Here is a 21,046-nt window from a genome sequence, read left to right on the forward strand (position 1 = left end):
TTCACTATTCCAAAGGCACAATGCGCGAGCACAAAATCCAAAAAGTCAAAAGAGTTCCATTACAGTTTGTAGAAACATCTGAAACGATGTTTACAATCAATCCTTAGGGTCTTTTTATAATAAATCTTCAATAATATTCCAACAGGACAATAGCGTATTCATTACAGAGGAAAAAGAAGGAACGGCGCTCCCGCGTGACCGCGCAGTAAACAACTGATTGGCCTCAGCCTAGTCCACTTGTTGAAACAGCTCTTATTCGACACCCTTCCACAATAGAAGCCTCAAACAACTTTCTAAAGACTGTTGACATCTGCTGGAAGCCTTGGGAAGTGCAATCTGGCCCCATAGACACAGCATATTGGATAGGCAATCACTTAAATGAAACTACAAACCTCAGATTTCCCACTTCCTGGTTGGATTTGTCTCAGGTTTTCGCCTGCCATATGAGTTCTGTTATACTCACAGACATCATTCAAACAGTTTTAGAAACTTCAGAGTGTTTTCTATCCAATACTACTAATAATATGCATATATTAGCATCTGGGACAGATTAGCAGGCAGTTTACTCTGGGCAACTTATTCATCCAAGCTACTCAATACTGCCCCCCTGTCACCAAGAAGTTAAACAGCCTCCAGAATTACAACATCATAATCTATACAGAGCCCCACTCACACCAACCACATTACTCACAAAGCTTACACGTCTACTGAGTCAGTCTCTAGGTCATGAGGGTCATTGTGGACATTTGAAGCAATGACTGGATTTCAATGGCGATATACATTACCTTTGCCCAGTTCTTTCTCTGTAGTAGAAGCACCTGTCTGCTCAAGGTCTAGGCACTTGTCATCTCCCGCCTGGACTACTGCGACTCGCTGTTGGCTGGGCTCCCCGCTTATGCCATTAAACCCCTGCAACTTATCCAGAACGCTGCAGCCCGCCTGGTTTTCAAACTTCACAAGTTCTCCCATGTCAACCTGCTCCTCCGCACACTCCACTGGCTTCCAATCGAAGCTCGCATCCACTATAAGACCATGGTGCTTGCCTACGAAGCAGCAAGAGGAACTACCCTCCCTACCTTCAGGCTATGATCAAACCCTACACACCAACCCAAGCACTCCATTCTGCCACCTCTGGTCTATTTGCCCTCCCACCCTTACGGGAGGGGAGAGCAACTCCCACTCAGCTCAGCCCAAGCTCTTCTCTGTCCTGGCACCCCAATGGTAGAACCAGCCTCCTGAAGCTAAGACAGCAGAGTCCCTGTCCATCTTCCAAAAGCACCTGAAACCCTTCCTCCTCAAAGAACATCTTAAATAATCCCCCTTCTAAAAAAATTTAAATGTAGGATGTATGACCCTGAAATAGCTTTCTATGTTCACCTGTCATGCTAAAGTACATAGGCCCTTTGACATTCTCACTCACTCTCCAGCTAGTATTGTATTTAAAGTTTGTGTCTGGTTCATAATACATTTTTTGGAAGGAACGCAAATAATTCTGAGTATTTCATGTATTATCATGTATTATTGTGTATCATGTATTATTGTGTATCACATGTGTGACCTGTGTTCTTTCCTGTGTTTCCTCAGATAACCGTTGTATGGACCGGCACTTCCTGCCCACGCGCTCCAAGCAGCTGATGGCCCTTGCCAGCTTCCCCGGGGCTGGCAACACCTGGGCCCGCCATCTCATAGAGCTGGCCACTGGCTTCTACACAGGCAGCTACTACTTTGATGGCTCCCTCTACAACAAAGGTACTGTAGGCCTAACCTGGAGGTAACAGGTGACATGGGTACTGGATAGTTATACATTGGGAAGTCATGCAGTCACTTAAACAGCCAAAATTACACTATTAAGCATGTTCACGTTTTGTTGTTGTTGTTTCTTCTTTTAAAAGGCTTCAAAGGTGAGCGAGACCATTGGCGGAGTGGTAGGAACGTCTGCATTAAAACACATGAGAGCGGCAAGAAGGAGATTGAAGCCTTTGACGCCAGCATCGTCATGATCCGCAACCCTTATAAAGCCCTCATGGCTGAGTTCAACCGCAAGTACGGCGGCCATATTGGATTTGCCTCACAGGCCCACTGGAGAGGGAAAGGTGAGACTTCAGCCAATGATACAGTGCCCTTATTGCTATGTAATTATTGCTGTAATTACAGTGTAACAACTATTGTCATTGCTCTTTATATCACTTTATTTACACTGTACTTAGGGTAGGGGTTGAGCCAGGATGTGGACAAGAGGCTAGGGTATGGGCTAAGGTTAATAGGGTTACTGCTGTAAGTACAGTGTAAGTACAATGTGTAGTTACAATACTGTTACACAGTAATTGCGTGAGTATAGTTTTACAGTAATAAGGATAATGTAAAGTTTTACCCAATTGTCTGCATTATTGATGAGTCATGACTAGGTGAACTCAACGGATATGAACAGGGTTGGTATAATGTAGATGTGCCCTTCCTCCATTATGCTACTGTGTGCCAATGTTCAGTGGCTCTTTCCTTATCAACTAATGTGATAAACCACAGAGGATTTCAATTTAGAGTACCAGAAAAAGTTTGGACACGTCTACTCATTCAAGGGTATTTCTTTATTTTTACTATTTTCTACATAGAATAATAGTGAAGACATCAAGACTATGAAATAACACATATGGAATCATGTAGTAACCAAAAAAGTATTAAACAAATCAAAACATATTTTATATTTGAGATTCTTCAAAGTAGCCACCCTTTGCCTAAAATCTCAAATCTATTTTGATTTGTTTAACACTTTTTTGGTTACTACATTATTCCATGTGTTATTTCATAGTTTTGATGTCTTCACTATTATTCTAAAATGTAGAAAAAAGTAAAAATAAAGAAATACCCTTGAATGAGTAGGTGTGTCCAAACTTTTGACTGGTAATGGGGCGGCAGGGTAGCCTAGTGCTTAGAGCGTTGGACTAGTAACCGAAAGGTTGCAAGTTCAAGTCCCCAAGCTGACAAGGTACAAATCGATGTTTCTGCCCTAGAACAAGCAGGTTCCTAGGCCGTCATTGAAAATAAGAATTTGTTCTTAACTGACTTGCCTAGTAAAATGAAAAATATATATATTTAAATGATAGAATGGCGTTTTGGACTTCGCCTTCTGCATTAACACTAAGAGAGAGTCAGATAGGATCTTGAGGAAGTGCCAGTATGTTGTCACTATGTAGTTTTGGCTTGTGTGAACCTTAGCCTAGGCAATTTGAGAAACTGTGCTTGGTTTTGTGAGACGAGTACAGCAGATGTGCAATGCATGTGTGAGTGTACAGAACATTAAAGACACCTGCTCTTTCCATGACATAGACTGACCAGGTGAAAGCTATGATCCCTTATTGATGTCATTTGTTAAATCCATTTCAATCAGTGTAGATGAAGGGGAGGAGACAGGTTAAATACTATTTCAGTATGCATGTTGAGAAATGAACATTGGTATATGCTGGTAAGATAAGAGTAAGGGATAAGTTAATAGGCTTACGATAAGAGCCTTTCAGAGGGAAGACTTCTCTTTGCATGTTTTCTCCAAAATACAAATTTGAGTAATCAGTTTCTCTGCACACTTTCTAGACTCTACAATCCCTTTTTCAATTTGAATTGTCTTCTGATATTTTTTTATTTTATTTTTTTAACAGATTATCGTGTTATAAAATGTTCTCCATTTCAGCTTCTCCAACAGGCAGATTTTTTTTATGTTGTGTTGTCGCATTATGTATTTTTCCCTCGACACACTCGAGTGTGTCAGTAACCATGGCAACCGGCTCCTATCTGAAATCTCCAGTGAGATTTTCCTGGGAGAGAGATGAAGACTTGCAGACCCCAGCATTCAAAACCATCAGCAGATTCAGACTGCTGTCTGCCATGATTGTTTCTCTTTTATTTGTAGGTGTAGCGATGGGAGCGTTAGAGAGAGAAAAGGCTTTCTGACAGCTGCCAGTTGTGATCTGGAGGGAAGAAGAGTCCCTGTCATGCTCCAATTGACACCATAATACCTATAAAGTTCAATACCAGAGCCCATAGGGGTATTGAACTAAATAGGGAATAGGGTGCAGTTTGGGATGGAATATCTGAGTCAGCAGGACATTGTGTAAGAACGTTAGAGTTACTGTTGCCTTTCAACGCACTGTAGCCTTATACAATTACCTTGGGGGCATAACTTATTTTGGCCAGAGTTTGAATGCTACATATGCATAAGTATCAGTAGGCTATGTGTCATATTCGGAAGTGGTCTCTGAATGATTATGTGGATGATTGAAATTGTCAAAAAGATTATCCGACATTCTCTAAACCAACAATTGTCCCTTGGCTACATAATTCAGTTATTCGCTCAGCTCCTTTCACTTTACTGTATTAGCTTTTTGGCCCCCTGGGCCCCAACTACTTTCACATTTTCATATTGTGCTTAGAGGCTAACATTCTGTACTTCCTGATTTCCAGAGGAGCTCAACAACCTTGGTCCATGGCCAGAAATTAACTGCACATTCTGATTTCTAACTGAATCCCAACTAGCTGACAAGCAAACAAACGTCTATCCATTCACATACTACATTCAAATGGTTGAATTGTAATATCCTGCTCTGATTAGGACAGTCTACTGTAGTTAATTAACCAAACCTTCCTGGGCTTGGCATACAAAACATGAGGTTTGTTCAAGGGGGATTTAATAGCTGTGGTGTTTTGGGCCTCCAGATTTTGTGCTGCTATCTGAGAAGAGAACTGTGGCAGACTCTGTTTCACTTTAACATGCAATGTCCTTCTGTAGTTCACTATGACAGTGTAGCTTCCACTCCCATATCATCTGAATCCCCAAGCCTGCACTGCTAACGCAGCAGGGATTACACTTTAACAAGTATCCCTCTCCTCCTAGTAAAGATACAGTACATGATAATGCAGTCCTGGCTTTGCCTGCCAATTCCAATATGAACTGTAGATTATAAATGATTGAAAAGTTTCTCCAGTAAAGTATTCCAAAATTGTATGGTGAAGTGAACTGTCTTAACAGCCAATTGAACAACAGTGTAGACTGTGGGGTGCTGGTAGACCTACTGGTGCCACAACAGGAGATCTCTGTCCTAGCTGTTACCTGCTCAACAGTATGTTCTCCCATGAAGCTCTCCATTGACCCTGGTGGTAAATCCTGAGCCTCCCAGACTGCAGCAGGTCTGTCTGTCTGCTAAAAGGACTAAAACTTGCTTTGCTACATGTCATTAATTGAATCCCCTTAAGGAAGCCTGTGTCTCAGAGAATGCATTATGTGCTGTGATTACACTAGTTGAATTGCACCAGACATCTCAAAATAAAATAACATCAGTGTTTGAAGATTATTCTGCAGGGAAAGGGGATGGGGAAGGGGTTGTGTACCTTTCTTCACAGCTTAATTTCCTGCTAGAAAAAAAGGATGCGCCTGCTAGAAGAGAGGCCTCCTCTGTTGAATTCACTACCCAGGAATCCCTGGGGATGTTTAGAGCTGCAGAAATGACCTGCTTCTCTCAAATTGTATTATTTACTGCTGTTCATTCAACCAATAGTTCCCCATTTATGGGTGTTCAATTTTTTTATTAGAATAATTTACACTTTGATGTATCCGGGGCTCAATTGTGTACCCTTACATTTTTAAAAATAAATTGGTGTCCTGTGTTGTTTTGCAGAGTGGCCTGAGTTTGTGAAGAACTATGCTCCTTGGTGGGCATCCCACACACTGGACTGGCTTCGTTATGGGAAAACGTCCACGTGGTCCACTTTGAAGAGCTGAAGAGGGAGCTGTTCTCCAAGCTCAAGGACATGGTCCTGTTTCTGGGCCTGGAGGTGGCCGAGGACCGCCTGCTCTGTGTAGAGGGACAGAAGGATGGCAACTTCAAGCGCTCTGGCCTGCGTAAGCTGGAGTACGACCCGTACACACCCGAGATGCGTGCTAGCATTGACGAACTGGTCATGACTGTAGACGCTGCCCTTAAGAAGAGGAACATGGCCGGGGTGCCCAAGGAGTACCGACCAACTTCGAGATGATATGATCTCCTTTCCTTTCCCTCTCTCTCTCTCTTTCTCACTCTGTTATTATATCTCTTTCCTTTGCACATATTGTTCTGGCATCAATGGCATCAATGTCCAAAAATTCACATGAACTGAAAATCTATGTGAGGAAATACATTTGTATTTAAAGTACTTCCCTATTCCCCTCCACCTCTTTATTTGTCTCCTTATTTCTCACATCCCTTTTTCTTTATTAGTTTAACTGGCTGATTATGACAACAGCATCATGATGTATACTGCTTTAGAAATGACATTTAGCTACTTGGCTGATGAACATGGATTCATTGGGGAACTCAAATAAGGACCAATGAGAAGCACTTCCCCCTCTATGCACATGTATGTGTTGTGCACTATGACTTAACATTAAGGTACAGTAGCTGTGTTGGAAGCACATCCAAGTACATAATGGTTGGATTACTGTTAGCTGACCAAAAGGAGCAAATTCCTGTTAATCTGAAAGTGATGATTAAAAAGAACTGTAAGAAGTCTATGTGTATGCATAATGTATGTTATTGAATAGGATCTGCTGCTATCACAGATTAGAATAACAAATACTCTTTTATGAAATGGTTTAAAAATGGTCACAAAACCTTTTAATGGTGTGTCATTTTCCGACTAAATGTTTTGTTTTGTTAGAGCTGAAATATACTATATGTATACTTCCGTTTGCTGAATACTGTATATTTGAAAGCTACTGGACTTAAAATGAGGATGTGGTCCAAACCAGTGCCTTAGATGGCTGCAAAACTCAGGATCCGATCCGTGACTTGGTTGGAGAAAGCAACCAACCAAGTTTGCGAAAGCAAACAAGGCCTAGATTGAATCAGATAAAGAATTAACTGGTGATAGCAGACACCCAAATAGAGGATGATTTGGCAAGTCAGAGGTGGAACTGCATTGGAGCCTTCAAATCGGTGAGCAGCTGCTCTTGCGATCATTGTCATGAAGCAACACCCGCCCCACTCAAGTTAGAAGTTCAGAATGAGAAAGTGTAGGCTATATAAGAAATAATTACGTTCAAATGTAAAAAATCCTTAAATAAAATAATGAGGGTTTCTGTCATCCTAATGAAGGTGTAGATTACATCTCACATTCCAGTGTTCTAATTTTTTGAACAATGCTGCATAGGGTTTCTGATAATGCGACTCAGTGCGGTCCAATGGCAATGTCTGTGTTAGGTATAATGCCAGGAGCCACTTGTGGCTGTGTTGGCTGAGTGGATTTGACAGCTCTAACCGCTATCGGATATTGGCTAAAGCGGATCTGATTGAATAGAGCCAAGTCCACCTAGAAGAGGCAGTGAATGGGACTGAACACTCGTCTCTCCATCCATCCCTGCGGACACACCCACTCTTCTCCTCATTCTTCAGAAGTATTCCTATGAGGAGAGCCTGAGGTGATACAGCATCTCTAGTTTTCTGGAGCATTGGCCTCACATAAAACTGTGCTGTATCAGTCCTACTGATGTATTATACAGAAGTGCTTTTTTTTTTTTTTTTTTTTTTTAACCTTTATTTTACTAGGCAAGTCAGTTAAGAACAAATTCTTATTTTCAATGACGGCCTAGGAACAGTGGGTTAACTGCCTGTTCAGGGGCAGAACGACAGATTTGTACCTTGTCAGCTCGGGGATTTGAACTTGCAACCTTTCAGTTACTAGTCCAACGCTCTAACCACTAGGCTACCCTGCCGGTTACTGACAACAGCTCTGGAACACTGAATATTAAACCCTCTATAGTTTGTTTTGACCAACAGGCTCAATGGAACATTCCTGCCTCTTGTCAAGACAGCCCTTTCAATAACGAGCCTCGATTCTACTGATCAACTCATCGACTGCTTGTTCATCCATCTTGTCAGAGGTGGTCAGCTAACCACACTGTGCACAATGAATTTATTGTGGATTCATTGAACGTTATTTTCTGTAAACAGCTCTATTTCGTATCTACCACTTCTGCTAAATGACTCTGCAGAACCAGTAGTTTTTTCTCAAAATGGTGGCCTTATTGCTTAATAAACTGGTCACTTAATGCATCACCAGACGCACTAGTGTTGAGAGTGTTCTAACTTCTGAAAACAAAATACCAAGGTTCTAGTTATGCAATTAATGCAACTGCTGTGTCTGAAATGATAGAATGCTTGAGAACTCAAACAGATTTCCATTGGACTAATACAGTGCCTTCAGAAAGTATTAATACTTGTTCCACATTTTGTTGTGTTACTGCCTGAATTCAAAATGGATTACATTAATTTCTCACCCATCTACACACAATACACCATAATGACAAACTGAAAATATGCTTTTAGAAATTTTTGCAAATTTATTGAAAATTAAATACAGAAATATCTCATTTACATAAGTATTCACACTTTGTAGATTGCACCTTTGGTGGCAATTACACCTGGTTAAGTCTCTAAGTGCTTTCCACACCTGGATTGTGCAACATTTGCCCATTATTCTTTTTTAAATTCTTCAATCTCTGTCAAATTGGTTGTAGATCATAGTTTGACAACCATTTTCAGGGCTTGCCATAGATTCTAAGTAGATTTAAATCAAAACTGTAACTCAGCCACTCAGGAACATGAACTATTTTCTTGGTAAAGCAACTCCATTGTAGATTTGGCCTTGAGTTTTAGGTTATTGTCCTGGTGAAAGGAGAGTTAATCTCCCATTGTCGGGTGGAAACCAGACTGAACCAGGTTTTCCTCTAGGATTTTGCATGTGCTCAGTTCCATTCCATTTATTTTTATCCTGAAAAGCTCCCCAGTCCTTAATGATTACAAGCATACACTTAACATGATGCAGCCACCACTATGCTTGAAGATATGGAGAGTGGTACTCAGTAATGTGTAGTATTGATTTTCCACAATAATAACACTTTCTATTCTGGACAAAAAGTTAATTGCTTTGCCAATTGTTTTGCAGTATTACTTTAGTGCCTTGTTACAAACATGATGGATGTTTTGGAATATTTGTATTCTGTACAGGCTTCCTTATTTTCACTATGTCAATTTGGTTAGTATTGTGGAGCAACTGCAATGTTCTTGATCCATCCTCAGTTTTCTCCTATCACAGCCATTAAACTCTAACTGTTTTAAAGTCACCATTGGCCTCATGGTGAAATCCCTGAGCGGTTTCCTTCCTCTCCGGCGACTGAGTTAGGAAGGACTCCTGTATCTTCGTAGAGACTGGGTGTATTGATGCATCATCCAAAGTGTAATTAATAATGTCACAATGCTCAAATTTAGAACTATTGTCTGCTTTTTTGTACCCATCTACCAATAGGTGCCTTCCTTAGCGAGGCATTGGAACACCTCCCTGGTATTTGTGGTTGAATCTGTTTGAAATTCACTGCTCAACTAAGTTACAGACAATTGTATGTGTGGGGTACAGAGATGATGTAGTCATTCAAAAATCATGTTAAACCCTATTATTGCACACAGAGTGACTTAAGCTCATTTTTACCCCTGAACTTATTTTGGCTTGCCATTAGAAATGGGTTGAATACTAACCCTAACCCTTTTTGAAAGAACTGTAGATTTCAATACAGGCTGGGGTTTACAATCAATGATAGTATGCCACCTCACTTTGTTGCCGAGGAATGTCATTCAACGCCGTTGAGTTCTCAAGCATACCCACATAGTATACTGTAACTGTATTTTTAGATGTTGTGTCTGTATGATTGACTTCATAATGAAGAGATAATGTAGGTTGATTATTTCACTGAAAGTCTAAGGTGTTGGGGGGAGGGGTTCTACTAAGCTACTGTAACATATGGCATTGTTTTAAGATGGTCATACCATGGATGATTTAGCTATTGGTTTTAAAAAGGAATAACGTTTTGAAGTATCTGTCCCATATCCAGAAGCGGTGTGTGGGTAAAATCACTGTGGAAGCCAGAAAAAGTCATATTACAACCAATGTTATGTGATAATTGCATTGTTTGCTCTATAACCTGTTCATTAATTTGCCTTGCGACTGTGATACAGTATATAAATCAAATCAAATCAAATCAAATGGTATTTGTCACATACACATGGTTAGCAGATGTTAATGCGAGTGTAGCGAAATGCTTGTGCTTCTAGTTCTGACAATGCAGTAGTAACCAACAAGTAATCTAACTAACAATTCCAAAACTACTGTCTTATACACAGTGTAAGGGGATGAAGAATATGTACATAAGGATATATGAATGAGTGATGGTACAGAGCAGCATAGGCAAGATACAGTAGATGGTATCGAGTACAGTATATACATATGAGATGAGTATGTAAACAAAGTGGCATAGTTAAAGTGGCTAGTGATACATGTATTACATAAGGATGCAGTCGATGATCTAGAGTACAGTATATACGTATGCATATGAGATGAATAATGTAGGGTAAGTAACATTATATAAGGTAGCATTGTTTAAAGTGGCTAGTGATATATTTACATAATTTCCCATCAATTCCCATTATTAAAGTGGCTGGAGTTGAGTCAGTGTCAGTGTCAGTGTGTTGGCAGCAGCCACTCAATGTTAGTGGTGGCTGTTTAACAGTCTGATGGCCTTGAGATAGAAGCTGTTTTTCAGTCTCTCGGTCCCAGCTTTGATGCACCTGTACTGACCTTGCCTTCTGGATGATAGCGGGGTGAACAGGCAGTGGCTCGGGTGGTTGATGTCCTTGATGATCTTTATGGCCTTCCTGTAACATCGGGTGGTGTAGGTGTCCTGAAGGGCAGGTAGTTTGCCCCCTGTGATGCGTTGTGCAGACCTCACTACCCTCTGGAGAGCCTTACGGTTGAGGGCGGAGCAGTTGCCGTACCAGGCGGTGATACAGCCCGCCAGGATGCTCTCGATTGTGCATCTGTAGAAGTTTGTGAATGCTTTTGGTGACAAGCCGAATTTCTTCAGCCTCCTGAGGTTGAAGAGGCGCTGCTGCGCCTTCTTCACGATGCTGTCTGTGTGAGTGGACCAGTTCAGTTTGTCTGTGATGTGTATGCCGAGGAACTTAAAACTTGCTACCCTCTCCACTACTGTTCCATCGATGTGGATAGGGGGGTGTTCCCTCTGCTGTTTCCTGAAGTCCACAATCATCTCCTTAGTTTTGTTGACGTTGAGTGTGAGGTTATTTTCCTGACACCACACTCCGAGGGCCCTCACCTCCTCCCTGTAGGCCGTCTCGTCGTTGTTGGTAATCAAGCCTACCACTGTTGTGTCGTCCGCAAACTTGATGATTGAGTTGGAGGCGTGCCTAAAGGCCTAAAGGCTAAGACAATAAGAAGACACAGTGGCAGAATAAATTCAATCACACCTTTGTTTTATCACAAAAGCGGATAGCAACCTCTGTCCGGTTTAGTCAACAAAGCATATTGCATGTAACAAACAGTACATGACCTACAGCATGGTCTTCTTGACAGCATGGTCAAGAAAGTTCATGTTTCCGCCATTTTCGGACCACTAAACAACTATTGATTTCGAACCACAGAGTTACAGCAAGTTACAAAGGAAACAAGAACTGTCTCCACTATTCCAACACCATTTCAACTTCAAATCAAACATCAAATCACCTCTGCTTAGTCTAACACAGTGACAACTAAAAGATACCAAAAACAATTAAGTCCAATCTACGTAAACTAAATATGATGTGGCTGTCCATGGTTCTGATTTCTGTGTGTGCGCGTTTGTGCAAGTAGAGAAATATGCTGATGCCATCCTCCTCTCTTTCATGTTGATGAAACGGTTTATCACTCTGTCATAAAGTACACACTTTTATTTTTTGTTGTCCAAGGCTACCTGTCTAAAATGCTTGCTAGCTAGCTGAACTTCCATTCAAGGATTGGTATACTCAGTTATCACCATCACCAGCTGGGTGTTCTGTGTGCAAGGAGTTTAATATTCATTTAAATAAAAATAAAAAATAAATCTATATCTACATCTACAGCTACATATTGAACTTCCATCCTCTTAGGTCAGGGGCACAAAATGTATGAATTAATGGTTGGATCAGAAACACCCTTATAATCATTGGCCAGTACGGAGAAATAAGTAAAATCACAAGTCAAAATCGCTATCTCCATCCATGGCTAATTTAGGAAAGTGACAATTTTAGCTAGCTAGCCACCAGCGGACAACACAATGAGATGCAACAATTGAAGTTGTTTCTGTCAATGACGAATGCTCTATTCAATGCAATAGCCTGTATCAATGTCATACTCGTTTGGACCAGACAGCATTAGATAGATGGCCTACACACAGAGAGAGAGCGGGGTGCTGTTTTGCTCACTCTGATGCTTTCTCCGGTGAGATGCATTCAGCCTCTTTCGAATTGAAGGAAAATGATGAAACACAGAGAGGTGAAAGCTACATTTGATATGTTTTTGCTAAACGTTCTTGGTACATTTTTTGTGGGAAGCCTGGCTTCCCTTGGCATCCATGAATACACACGACTGCCTATATCTAGGAGATATAAGAAAGCTCAGGAAATATTTTGGGTTATGTTTCTTAGATTGGGTGCATCAATATACTCTTAAGGATTAAATATTTTTGTTCACATGTTTAATTTGAATATGACCCAAAAAGCCTTTCACCGTAAATTATATAACTGAAAGCTTACTACTCCAAAGGATGAAAAGGCATTTTCTTAGATTAGTTTAGATTAGAGTTATCTACTATACTTAATTTTACTTGATATACGATCCTTGATTATTGTTATGAGTAATACTGAGTGACACACCCCATTTTCTATTGTAGATTGCTTTGGTATCGAATAACAAGCTATACAATAGTCCCACCCATACTGTAGGTACTGTGCATCAAGAGCATAGAAAAACAAAAATAAATCAAAATAATCTGTAAGTGAAGCATTCTGGTTCAATTTTATACACCCACCACTTTATGTTAACTGATGATCAATGTGCATATGTCTCTATTGTAGACATACTGTAGAGCAATGAAAGACAAGATTACTTGCTATATATATATATATATATTATATATACACATATACATATATACACACACACACACATACATACATACATATACACATATTTTTATAGTACGTGCAACAAAATCAAACAAGTATTATGGGGACAGATGATTACTTCAATTTTTGGACAGACTTTAACTTTAAGTGGCTATGACTTTCATTAATAGGCTGGCACTATCTGAAAGGGGGTGTCACATTTGAATGCATTTTGTATGGAATTAATGTAATGTGATTACACCCCCCAAAAATAAGGTAATACAATGGAAGTAATGGACAGTGATTCCAAATAAACATCTGAAAAAATATATAATATGACAGTAAAAGTACAAAATCGACAAGGACAAAGATTAAACCCCCTGTCACAGGCGTCGTAACAAGTGGACCAAAGTGCAGCGTGGTGAGCATACATATCCCTTTTGTTTATAGAAATACAGCCAAGGAAACGACCGTGAAGCTTAACTTCGGCTATAATGCCTCTAACAAAGTTAACTACCCACACTGAAAGGAGGGGAAAAAAAAGGGCTACCTAAGTATGATTCCCAATGATAGGCAGCTGTCCCTTATTGAGAACCATACCCGGCCAAAACATAAAAATAAAGAAACATAGAAAACAAAACATAGAATGCCCACCCCACATCACACCCTGACCTAACCAAATAGAGAAATAAAACAGCTCTCTAACAGCTCTTTTTCAAATACATTTAATACACCGGCATAAAAATTAACAAAATCCAAATGGACATCAAACAGTAATGGAAGCTAAAACTAGCTAGCTGGGATGAAATGGCAGGCTAGCTAGCACCTAGCACTAAGCTAGCTAGCAAGCTAGCAGTTAGAAATTAGCATGCAGCTATTAGATATAGATTAAATAAAAAATTACATTCTAAAATACATATTAACGTGGTTCATATGTACACATGCAAATACACTCAATATGAGCCCTTGTTTGTAAAAATCTTTACCATTTAAGAGACCCGAAAAGTATCAAATATTTGTTTTAAATCATCTGAGATGCCAACATGTTACCATTGACTTTCATTCAAAAGTGAATTAGCTAGCTAGTTACTTAGCCTCGCTATGCTCATGTTCATGGAAAAAAATCTAATTTGTTTTTCACTTGGTCAAAACAATTAAATCATCAAAATGACCCAAAAAGTCATTACAGTTCAGTTAAAAAATGTCTCTCTAGATATTGAAAACGTAACCATGCATACAAACCGGAACACAGAATATTAAAAATAAGGAGACACCGCTAGCTAACTAGCTTCACGGTTCTTTTCACCGGGCTACTTTCAACAGCCACGGACCAACGTATGAAGAGAGCATGCGCCTGCAGCAGAAACACTCCGAATGCCTCCTCCTCGTGGTAGCACTAAATATACGTGTATCAATGCAACACTATGGAAGGGAAAAAATGAAGTGGATGACACCATAATTAATTTTTATGCACTTGAATTATTACTTAATTAAAGTAGAATGGCATTACATAATTTGCAATTCCCCATGTGGAAAAATTGCTACTGCAACATGTTAACACCACTTTTTCACATGGGAGGAGAATAACGCTATTTCAGACCCATATGTGACCTTGCAATTACACAATGTGAAGGATTCTTACATGGGAAACTGCAAATGTGAATGTTTTTTACATGTAAACTTGCAACTCATGGGAGGAGAAAACACGTTATTCTCCTCACATGTGAAAGGTGGTGTTATCTTGTTAACTCTAAATTTAATGCATGTGAACATATAGATTCACATGAGAAAGTTTCAGCTTAACATGTGAAAAAAGCTATTTCACAATTGGTAAGAGACATTAGTACAGTATGAAGTTCCAAAGGCTTCATGTTCATCCAAAATAGTTTTAGTTAGTTTTTCCAAAAGTGGTTTTGTGAAGTATAAACACAGGGCTCTTCAATAAGATTCTCAGCTCCTCTATAGGATATGTAATTACACTTGACCTTTCAGTGTCACAGCAGATGACCTGACAGATGAATGTTGGCACGGTGGGCTGAATTACATTTCATGGTACAAATCTGATTACACAAAAACCTGTCAACCAAAAGATTGGTGATGCATGGCAGGAAATGCAGAACAATACAGTACAATATTGTTGCTTATGTTACTTGAGTGGTGATGAAAATGACATTCAACTACATTTAAACAATACCGTTACAGCAATTGTGTGTGTGTTACAGGAAATAACTTTAAATGAGTTATTTCCTCAGGGTTAAAACATTTGCATAGTTTGCATAACAGTTGGCTAAGACAGAGCAAATCTTATATTGTCACAACTATGGACCTTAATATGTGAACTTAATGGGTTATTGTATATAAAATATACTTAAAAGGGGCATAAGTTTGCCCTGTTTTACAATATTTGTTGAAAGGCAATCAGACATTTGTATAAACTTTTGAATCAGCCTGGGAGAAAGAGGTTCCTCTACTCCTTGAAGAGCGTTCCTCCTCATCAAAAGCATTTTCAATCTTAGAAAGGAAAGAGTTAAAGAATTTCTGCTTGAAGTCTTTGCCCATGAATGCATACAGAAATGGGTTCAGGCAACTGTTTGCACTAGCCAGAGTTGCAGATATACTTAGCCCTTCATGAATAACAGTTAGAGAAGTTTGATCACCGGCTTTAAGTTCCAGAAGGATGAAGACATGGTATGGAAGCCAGCTGATGAAAAACATGGCTATCAGTGCAGTCAGGACCTTGAAGGCTTTGGAGGACCTTGTCATCCTGTTGGTCTTCAGTCGCAGAATGAGGACAGAGTAGCAGAAGATGATGATGAGGACCGGGAGCACAAAGCCACTGATAAATCGACTGACAGCTACAGTTATGTGACTGTTAAGGTGTGGGTATTGATTAAAGCACTTTATGCCATCTGGGGATACCTGACGAAACACTGTGGAGGGAATGCTCAGTGCAACAGAGACGGCCCAGGCAAAAACCACAACTGCAGAGGCCCTCCTCACAGTTCGCTGGTTCTGGGCCCAAACTGGGAATACGACAAGTAGATAACGGTCAACACTGATGACGACCAGGAGGAAGATGCTACTGAACATGTTGAGGAACATCACAAAAGAGGTGAACTTGCACATGAAGAGCCCAAAGATCCACTCCTTTGTTACCATGTGGATTATGTTGAAGGGGAGACAGGCACAGAATATGAAGTCGGAGATGGCCAGGCTGAGGTACCAGGTGGTGTTGACCGTCTTTTTCACCTTGAGACCAGCTATCCAGATGACCACCCCATTCCCACAAACCCCCAGCAGTAAGATGACCACATTGACCACAAGAAGTATGTAGTCCGATGGTGAACTGGGTGATGTATCCGGTGGTTGGCCAAATGAGGACTGAGTTGGAGGGGCTTTGCTATCATCATAATTATAATCATCAATCGTTGAAATTGGTTCTAATGTCACTGCTGCCATGGCTCTCTCGTTCTGTCCAAACACAAGTATAAAAATCAGCTACATCAGAGAAAACAAACAGCAGGACCATTGAAAATCATTTCATTCAATACATTAATTTAATTAATTAATTAAAAATTTGAGTTTGAAATGTCAGTATTTAGAATGTTATTGAAAAGCTTATGCTGTCAACTCAGAACATTTTGTTAAGTTAACTAAGTGATAAAATATTAGTTGCATTGTAATATATTCATACCATTTTATGTCCGTGAGGTAAAACAAATCAAAAAACACAGTGCCATTAAATAGCACACTATGTCATGAAAATCTCTCATTGACACAAATGCATGATTTACTTGAAGATACAAGTTATCTGCACTTTGTTTTAAGCTATGCTTTTATAATTACCTATTTTAGGAGTTCCTTTATAATTTATTTAAATTCAGGAACTGGAATTGACATGCAATTTCAAAACTTGAATGAAGCGAAAATAAACCTCAACTTGAATTGCAGCTTCCACCTAAACCTGGTCAGGCACAGCATCCATAATATAACACTGACTTTGGCCCTTTGGATATTGCAGAGGCTGCAGCTTCATATATTCTGAATCTCGTTTTGTAACTCTTGATAAACTAATGTAATTACACTCACTTTTCAAAAACACTGTTCACCCTGGATTCACACAGCTTGAAATAATACTTTTCAAATGTTTGTTCATGTTTTGAAAATAACTTTTTAGTTATCGGATTTGATTTGATTTTCTTTTTTTTTTACTTTGGTGTGTCCAACACAAAGATGGTTGGACACAATTAGTTTCTGTCACAACTACAGGTATTTATGACTTTTAATTATATAAATAAATAAAAAATGCATGAAACATAAACAATATTGTAACCAAGTTAACATAAAGCCTAATAAGTGTATATCAATTGACATTCCGTCCCTCAAAACATTGGATTTAATCAGAAAAAGACACTCACCACACACACACACACACAACAGAAACAGCCTGCTGCAGAATCATAAATGCAGTTTAGTAGGGGACAATATTTGTTCTGCTTGTTGTACTCATTTCCTTTTAACAAGCAGCTTCTCTTTCTGTGGTTTACACTAAATATTTACATAAATAACCACAAACATTGTGCAATACAAAACAAGATCGTTGCTTAGTCAGCTTCTTCAGAGAAACAAATTAAACAGGCAGATTGAACAGAACAATGCTTGTGTTTTTACAAATACATGAACAATTCCAACTTCCAATGAGTTCACAGCGGTTGTGTGAAATGTGTTTTCCATGTATTGTTCAACCTGAATATCAACACAGGAGTCTCCAATTATTTTCTCCATCCTGGTCTCAGAGCATATTGTATAATTCTGTATGTTAATCTAAGATACTCCATTTCGTATGATATGTTACGTTTCGTATGGTATGTATTCATTTGTGGATGTCCATCACCCATTTCGTATGATATGTTACGAATGACAATTATATATTATTCTATTATATGTTGTGAATTTGCAAAACATATGATATGTTATGGATTTTAGCTAGGTGGCTAACGTTAGCTTGGCTAGGGGTTAGGGTTAAGTTTAGGAGTTAGGTTAAATGGTTACGGTCAGAATTAGGGTTATGGTTAGCTAAATTAGCTAACATTCTAAGTAGTTGCAAAGTAGCAAAAATAAGTAAGTAGTATAAAATATGCTAATTATGTAAAATGCTAAAGTTGTCTGTGATGAGATTCGAACTCGCAACATTTGGTTTGCTAGAAGTTTGCATTAGGGTAAGAGTTAGCTAACATGCTAAGTAGTTGCAAAGTAGCTAATTTGCTAAAAATGCTAAAGTTGTCTGTGATGAAATTTGAACTCACAACCTTTGGTTTGCTAGACGTTTGCATTAGGGCAAAGGTTAGCTAACATGCAAAGTAGTAAGTAGTTGAAAAGTTGCTAATTTGCTAAAGATGTCCATGATGAGATTTGAGCTCGCAAACATTTGGTTTGCTAGACGTTTGCCTATATAACCATACCAAACGTAACATATATCATACTAATTTGAGTGTACCGGATTCACGATTAATATGTTACGTCTAGTCTATAAGACCAGGCTGAATTCTCAGATCCTCTATAGCAGGTATTCCCAAGGAGTACGCACAATACATGACAATTTGAAAAATAAGCCACAGGAGTTTGAGCGAGAATAAAGAAGACTTTTGAGTAGTAAGACATGTATAAAAGCAACAGATACAGTTAATAAGAAGGGGCTAGAAGCGTCTTATATGGTGAGCTACCGAGTGGCTAAGACAGGCAAGCCCCATACTATTGTGGAGGACTTCATTCTTCCTGCTGCCGCGTATATGGCTGGGACAATACTGGGGTAAAAGGACAACAAAACTATACAGACAATGTCTTCATCAAACAACACTGTTTCACGACGCATCAGTGACATGGCAGGAGATGTTTAAAAAAAATTACTGCTTCGCATACAAGCCAATGAATTATATGCGTTACAGCTGGATGAGTCAACAGACGTGGCGGGCCTGGCACAGCTCCTGGTATATGTCCATTACATTTATGAGGGGGTCAATTAAGGAAGACATCCTCTTCTGCAATCCACTGGAAACCAGGACAACATGAGAGGATATTTTTAAAGTACTGGACAACTTTGTGACATCAAGAGATCGGGAAGGGATCGCCTTCCATGGGAACAGGTGGAGGCAGCTAGGAGAGCAGAGGCAGCCGGAGAAAGGAACCAGCGGTATGTGGGAACACTGCTGGCAAGGAAGCCCGAGAGGCAGCCCCGGGGAGTGTGGCAGAGTCAGGAAGCAGACCTGAGCCAACTCCCCCCGATACATTGACAGTTTAAGCTTCTTACCCATGAGAAAACTCTGTGAAAGGATGGTTTCCCCACTTCTTCACATCTGAGGAGAATCTACATTATATTGGATCTTATCCCAGCCCCGAAATGTACGGGAGTGATCAAATGTCTCCCAAAGAGCGTGAGAGATTCATGACGTGGTACGAGACAGTAAGACAGAGCAACTTTGATTTCCATGAAGAGATGGAATCATACTGTAACAATGATGAGGTTATACTTCGTGAAGGATGCCTCAGATTCAGAAAAGAGGTAATCAAAGATGCAGGCATTGACCCCTGGAGTTGTACAACTATTGCATCGGCATGCATGAAAACCTATCGTACACACTTTCTACCTACAGCATCTATAGCCATCCCCTCGCCTGACAACTACCGACGCCAATTCAAGTCATACTCTAGTGGGTCCATTCAATGGTTGGAGTACTTGGCCGAGGATAAAGACGTTTTTATTCAACATGCTTTGAATAAAGGAGAAAATAATATTGGACCCTACAGTGTAGATGGATACACACAGATTGACGGGGTTGAGACCATGTTGTTGGGGTTGAGACCAACGGTTGTTTCTTCCACGGTTGTAAATCTTGCTTTGTGCCCCAGGCCATGTGTGTCCTAACCCAAAATACTTTTGGGGAAATGTACCAAGAGTTTCAAGACAAATTGTATTCTTTACAGGCTACTTGCGGGTTAAAAGTGGATGTGTTGTGGGATCGTGAATGGATTACACTCAAAAAGTCTGATCCTCATGTTCGAGCCTTCCTTTCCAGCTTTGACACACCAGAACCCTTGGAACCACGACAGGCCTTGTATGGAGGCCGTACCAATGCTTTGACATTGCAGTATGGAGCGCAACCCGTCGAGACAATTGGATATGTAGATTTTACATCCCTTTATCCTCATGTAATGAGTTCCTCATGCTATCCTATGGGGCATCCTGAAATTATTCACCGCGACTTTGACTTACCCCAAAACTATTTTGGTCTGGTCAAAGCAACTGTCTACCCTCCTAGGGTTTTGTTTATACCAGTGTTGCCTTACAAGGGACCTCAATGAAAACTTTTCTTTCCCCTTTGTCGCACCTGCAGTGAAAACAACAACCAGGAAAACCCTTGTGATCACTCAGATCAAGAAAGAGCCCTGACAGGTGTATGGGTCACAATTGAATTCTCTAAGGCTCTAGAGATGGGGTATCGTGTGGCCAAAATCTTTGAAGTGTGGAACTTTTCCTGGAAATCAGACACTCTTTTTAATGAGTACATCAAGACCTTCTTGAGATGCAAGCAAATGGCTTCAGGCTATCCTGTTTCGGTCACAGATCAAGAGAGCAAAGACAAGTACATTCAAGACTATCACGACAGAGAAGGCATACTTCTTGACCCTGACAGAATAGAGGTCAACAAAACCAAAAGAAATGTGTCGAAATTGTACTTGAACTCGCTTTGGGGCAAGCTTTCGGCAGAGATGCAATATGCTAACAACGTCGATCATTAAAGACCCTGAAGAATTTTAGGAATTTGTTTTTTCGGATCAATACGAAATTTCACATTTTTCATTCTTGAGTCAAGACATTGCCCTGGTGCAATGGAGGCGTAACAAGAAGTGGGTTCTACCCCCGGGTAATGTAAATGTGTTTCTTGACGCATTTACCACTGCCTATGGCCGACTTGAACTGTACACCCTCATGGAGCAGCTTCAGAGGCGGGTTCTTTACCACGGCACATACTCTGTGGTCTATGTAAGCAAACAGGGTG

At 40.0% G+C, this 21,046-nt stretch overlaps 2 protein-coding genes across 2 annotated transcripts in view; one reads left to right on the forward strand and one right to left on the reverse strand.

Annotated features, from left to right (window-relative positions):
- Positions 1 to 9,145, forward strand: part of wscd2 (WSC domain containing 2) — a 162,148-nt gene extending 153,003 nt beyond the window's left edge. Inside the window, 4 exon segments of the mRNA XM_065026674.1 lie at positions 1,585 to 1,749; positions 1,893 to 2,093; positions 5,664 to 5,735; positions 5,738 to 9,145. Of these exon segments, the coding sequence (XP_064882746.1) occupies positions 1,585 to 1,749; positions 1,893 to 2,093; positions 5,664 to 5,735; positions 5,738 to 6,021 (722 nt within the window). The 3' untranslated portion in view covers positions 6,022 to 9,145.
- Positions 9,146 to 13,698: 4,553 nt separating this feature from the next.
- Positions 13,699 to 17,492, reverse strand: LOC115121836 (C3a anaphylatoxin chemotactic receptor-like). The gene is made up of 2 exons (XM_029650968.2): positions 17,408 to 17,492; positions 13,699 to 16,460 (listed from the first exon to the last, which is right to left on the reverse strand). The coding sequence occupies exon 2, from the start codon at positions 16,446 to 16,448 to the stop codon at positions 15,408 to 15,410; it is 1,041 nt and encodes a 346-aa protein (XP_029506828.1). The 5' UTR covers positions 16,449 to 16,460; positions 17,408 to 17,492; the 3' UTR covers positions 13,699 to 15,407.
- Positions 17,493 to 21,046: the final 3,554 nt, after the last annotated feature.

This window comes from Oncorhynchus nerka, linkage group LG13, assembly GCF_034236695.1.
Source record: "Oncorhynchus nerka isolate Pitt River linkage group LG13, Oner_Uvic_2.0, whole genome shotgun sequence".
NCBI classification, from domain to species: domain Eukaryota; kingdom Metazoa; phylum Chordata; class Actinopteri; order Salmoniformes; family Salmonidae; genus Oncorhynchus; species Oncorhynchus nerka.